This window comes from Haliotis rubra, unplaced genomic scaffold (genome assembly GCF_003918875.1).
Source record: "Haliotis rubra isolate DU_JTF1 unplaced genomic scaffold, ASM391887v1 Scf224, whole genome shotgun sequence".
NCBI lineage: Eukaryota > Metazoa > Mollusca > Gastropoda > Lepetellida > Haliotidae > Haliotis > Haliotis rubra.
Window position 1 is genome coordinate 107,112 of NW_025766270.1, and position 5,439 is coordinate 112,550.

Here is a 5,439-nt window from a genome sequence, read left to right on the forward strand (position 1 = left end):
TCCGTGCGTCGTACAACTTCACCAATTGACTTACGGACGAAAGTTGAAAAAGAACAACGAGAAGCCTTCTATGATCGCTAAGTATATTTTCTTTAAAGTAGAGGACTGCGAAAAATATCAATGTATTAGAGATGGTAGTAAGGTACACAAGCATGCTATATCAAAGGTGAACAATGTTGTATTTTGAATTAATATATGTTCCATGTATGCATTTTTGTCATAGTAATTCCTGTTGCATATATTGCACAAACGTAAAATGTACACTTTTGTTGCAGTGAGTGAGTATAGTTTTACGCCGCTTTTAGCAATATTCTTGCAATATCACGGCGGGGGACACCATAAATGCACTTCATACACTGTACCCATGTCGGGAATCGAAACAGGGTCTTCGGCGTGACGAGCCAACGCTTTAACCACTAGGCTACCCGGTGTATATTGCAGAAAGGGCAAAGATAAATGTTAAAGGTCACATGCAACCAAAAAATCAAACATAATTAAAACACAATTATCACTTATTCATGACATATAATATACATTGCTGGTTATGAAAAAACATATAAACAAAATTATAAGCGTACAATCGCAAATCAAAAGTGCAATATTGTGTACTTAGGTTTACGTCCCAAGAAACGAAGCAGCCGGCATACCGAACCCAGTCAGAGCGGGTGGGTGTGCACTCAAGTGTAACGGCCGGTTCATTTGCAGATTCCCTCACGGCTCATTGTGTGTATATATAGAGATGTTGGGTTTTGTAAATACATGCTCGTTTTTTGTGTATAACATTTTGCATTCAACAGACATCATAACATGTCATAACACCTGCCTTTCTGTGTAATTACATAATGTGACAGAGACCGAACTCGGGCCATAAATCAATGCGTTTTGTTTATGGTGTATAGCCTGATTGGTGTAAGGTTCAAATTGCATGTGGTCAGTGATCGCAGTTGTGTATTGAATATTGTCATTAGCAGACAGGTGTCAATAAAACAAGACATTGAGTTTTGTCTGTGACAACGACATATCTATATCACAGTTAGAAATTCTGTCAACGATAAAAAATGACATTGCTTTTAAGTATCGAACTGAGAAAGTGACTCGGTAAGAAGAACGTGTGGTGAAATAGACAAATGAAATTATATAAACAGTTTATTTACTGTCATAACATATAAAAAGCTCGCGTCTGTGAGATATCAACAAAACATTAGGAAAATAGCTCACACCAAAGCCTTCACCGAGTATTCACCGGACAGCCTGCTTCCAAGTTGCGCGAACCTATTTTACTGCGCACGTGCTATGAGCGCATCCCAGCTGTTGAAACCAGTTTTCCCCCGAAAAGTCGGGGGGAAATTAGGGCCTGTTCGATTATTGCGAAACTAGTTTTGGTTTCTGAAACTGGTTTCTCTTCTTATAAACGAGTGTCTAGTTTCGGATACACGGTTTCAAAGTGAAACTAGTTTCTAGTTTTATAAACGAGTGCCTGGTTGCACCATCCGGTTTCAAAATGGATACAAAAAAAATCTCGCAGCTGCTTTATATCTGGGATGAATTTGATAACAGCATTGCCGAAGGTAATATTTTTTGTCATTTTATGAATGAATTAGCAAATAATAAAGAGATGAGATGCTATTGGAGGTAAATATTTGCGTATATGTAATGGTACTGTTACAAGTAATGATATGTATACAAGTTCCATAAAATAGTCATGTTCAACTTCAATAGACTGGGGTTTTAAATTCCAAGTTCTCAGTTGATTTTTATCCTTAGTCCTGATATTTCTGACATACCTTGGTACCTCTCACAGCATTATGCATTATTGCCAATTTGTTTGGTGTTTCAGATTCCACAGTTTCAAAAATTGTTCATGATGTAACCGAAAAACTCTTTGAACATTACAGAACCAAATTTATTGTCTGGCCTTCAGGCGAAGATGCACGTAAAGTAATGCAGGAGTTTGAAGCTAAGAAAGGACTAAAAGGCGTTATTGGATGTATTGATGGAAGTCATATAGCTATATCATGTCCTAAAGATGATCCAGCGGACTACATTAACAGAAAAGGATTCCATTCAGTGATCTTACAAGCTGTGTGTACATCTGACTTACGAATTACGGATGTATTTGTAGGCTGGCCTGGTTCAGCTCACGATGCACGGATTTTCAAGAACTCAGATTTGCAACAGAAAATAAAAGGTAACCCGAATCTGGTGTTCCCAGAAGGTTCATATCTGTTGGGTGATGCTGCATATCCTCTGTCAGAACATGTCATAACGCCATTCAGAAACACAGGAGTCTTAAGCCTAGAACAGTCTGACTTTAACTATGTCCATAGCACAACCCGCATGGCCACTGAAAAAAACATTTGGCGTTCTAAAATCTCGATTTCGAAGGCTGAAATTATTGGATGTCAAAAGTCTGGAACATGGAATCAAAGTCATTGTTGTTGCATGCATGTTACACAACTTCTGCTTACTGAAGGGAGATCATTTTGAAGATAATCAAGACCATGATCCCGTTGACTGTGATGCAATGTGTTATACCAGACTTTACCCCGATGAAAGAACTGGAGTAAACAAACGAGATAGAATTCTGCAAGATTTGTTCAGAAACAAATAACTTTCAACTTGTGTCATATTTTTCAATGTGATAATCAGAAAAATTGATGGCTTGTCTGTTTTCAGTGACAATAAAGGTTGAACTGTGTCCATAGTTGTGTGTCTTCATGTATGAGAGAGATGGGCTCAAAGGGTATCTCACTATTATTGCACAATATAAAGAAATACTGCAGTAAACATGCTAGCACCAACAGGTACTGATGAACAAAAGGATGACATGACATCAGAAAAAACATGGTGAGAAATAAAAAATTTAAACCGTAAAAAAAATTAAATATATTACACTAGCAATTTCTTTGGATAACACATGTGTAAGCTCCATGTTCACCTTGACATTCTTGGCACTTTACTGTAAAAAAATAGACGGAAATATGAAATATACAAACAGAAATTGTTTTCTTGCTGCAAAACAAACGTCTTCATCACAGTGCCATTTCTGTGCACTTACTAATATAATCTAATGAAAATCTTAAACAGATTGGCAATAGTAAAGAAGTCAGTTTATGATTCTTTTTTCAAAACATCCAAGAATGATTCGAACATTCTCATTCGGTCCTCATGCATTTTTTTAATAGTTTCCAAGAGTTGTTGCTGATTTTTATTTTGTTCCTGCCGAAATGTTGAAATTTCACCCTTAACATTAGACTTTACTTTCTTTCTGGGCCTTCTGTGTATGATCGATGGAAGACTTGCATCATTTTCATCTGAACTTGAATAAATTTTTCCTTCAAACTTTCTCTTTTTTTTCTCTATGGAAGGTTTGATAACACCACTTGAAGAGCAGGCTAGAACTTTAGGTTGTACTTTCGGCTTGTGACCAAGCACCTCATGCAGTCGTTCATAGAATGGACAGCTTTTTCGATTGTTCCCAGAGGTGTTGTTGTGGTCCACTGTGTCTCGATATTTCTTGCTTACATTCTTCCATTTTTGTTGAACCTGTACACTTGTGATGCTTTTGTCAATGAATCCTTCACCCTGAAGCTTTTTGGTAATGTCGGCCCAAATCTCTTTCTTCTTATACTTCACGGAAGTGAATTTGGCTTCCGATTCCTGGTACAAATCAATCAATCTGTGGACAGCAGAAATAGACCATTTGTTTGTTCCGAGGTCAACATCTTGCGAGTACTGAAATGTATAGAGCAGAGGCAAAAATCAGTGTGTGTGATGAGAAATGACTTATTCGGGTTGAATAAAGGTATAAAGGGAGACAATCAGAGACAAATTTAAATAGCAGAAGCATGTACATTTGTGTAGAATTATTATGACAGAATTAACCTCAAAGGGAATTCATCGTGCATAGACATTGTTGTTTTTTACTTGCAATAACATGAAAGAATGTGAGTGATAGTACAAAAAGGTAATAGCTAAACACACGGTAATGTATTGTTATTACGGTATATATTTAAGCAATGATTTGCACTTAAATTTAAGCACAATTAGTTACCTGATTTGAAGTCGAAGATTCAGTATCATTAGCCTCTTGGAATAATGGAGTTGCTACCTGGATTGATGATGGTGAGTCATGTACTGAAGAAGGTGTGCTTTGGACTGATGATGATGGACCTTCGACTGATGGACCCTTCACTGATGAAGGAGGTCCCTGGACTGGAGATGGTGTAGCCTGGACTGATGGAGGTGATCCCTGGACTGGAGATGGATCTTGGACTGACTGGGATGGACAGTGGAGCAGTTGTTTTCGGATTTCATTCATCAGATTAACGTCTAACATGAAGATAGATATTGATTTTTTTATGTTATATTTTGTCAATGGCATATTTAAAACTGACGATGAAATCCATCCTTACATAATGAGATAGAGCTATACATGTATGTGTCTTCATACAAAACATATTTATAGGTGTAAATTTCAATCAGTTTGTAAAACTATGGACTGGGTGGAAGAATGGATATACCTTTGTACTCAAAGTTATTTTTTCTTTTCTGGGTTTTCACTATTATGGGTCTTTTAACTTACCTCCAGCATCCAGCTTTTGAATAACTGGCCTTTCCAAACATACTGTCACCTCATAACCATCGGGAAATTGCAAGGTTACATCCTTCCAATAACTCTCAGAACTGAAATGTTAATGTTGTGTGGACTACTGAATAGTTATGATTAACAGTACACAACTGAAAGTTTGTGAAATCATTCTTATCAAAACAATATTTTACAACGCGACTGTACTGGCTAGCGACCAGGTTATCGCCAACACCTGTCTGTAGCGCTTCGGCAGACAGCTTGATTTTAATTCTCGTAGCCTATCGCTTTTTTTATATGTCAATGTGTGAAATACTACGGAAGTACGTGACAACCTATTTGTTCAAGCGCTACAGCCAGGTGCTGGCGATAAGTGGTGGCTAGCCAGTATAGGACAAAAAATTGGCCTTCAGCTAGATACGCCGTTTCACATAAATTGTATCATCAATACATGTAAACTCAAAACCATGGCTACAACTGTTACTGAAAACTTGAGTTGTGGCTTCAATGCCGCCATATATTGTCTCCACGTTTCAAAATCATGCAGTCGATTAAACTAAAACAACAATGAATCGTTTACTTACCCGTCCTTTCCTGTCGTTTCCGCCATGTTTGTTGTGCGAGAACGCGAAACCGAAACTGCGAAACCTGCCTCGGAGATGGTTGCTGAGTTTCAGAAACCAGTTTTAGGTTTCGACATAATCGAGTGCATGGTTTTCCCGAAACCAAAACCGGTTTTGCATAATCGAATAGGCCCTTAGTGAATCGTTTGAACTCCGATTTCGCGCGGGTTTTTTCATCGCGTTATTTTTCAACCATATAAGTTGAATTTGCATTTTTGATGATTTGTT

General features: G+C 37.6%; 1 protein-coding gene across 2 annotated transcripts; it reads right to left on the minus strand.

Annotated features, from left to right (window-relative positions):
* Nucleotides 1-2,736: 2,736 nt before the first annotated feature.
* LOC124277588 (trihelix transcription factor GTL1-like) lies at nucleotides 2,737-5,214 on the minus strand. 2 transcript variants are annotated; one of them, XM_046713306.1, is made up of 4 exons: nucleotides 5,173-5,214; nucleotides 4,586-4,686; nucleotides 4,055-4,332; nucleotides 2,737-3,735 (listed from the first exon to the last, which is right to left on the minus strand). In XM_046713306.1, exons 1-4 carry the CDS (start codon nucleotides 5,196-5,198, stop codon nucleotides 3,112-3,114), a joined length of 1,029 nt encoding a protein of 342 aa, XP_046569262.1. In that variant the 5' UTR covers nucleotides 5,199-5,214; the 3' UTR covers nucleotides 2,737-3,111. The 2 variants fall into 2 exon arrangements, with proteins under 2 accessions (XP_046569262.1, XP_046569263.1); XM_046713307.1 differs by lacking the exon at nucleotides 5,173-5,214 and having other exon boundaries at nucleotides 4,055-4,279; nucleotides 4,586-4,673.
* Nucleotides 5,215-5,439: the final 225 nt, after the last annotated feature.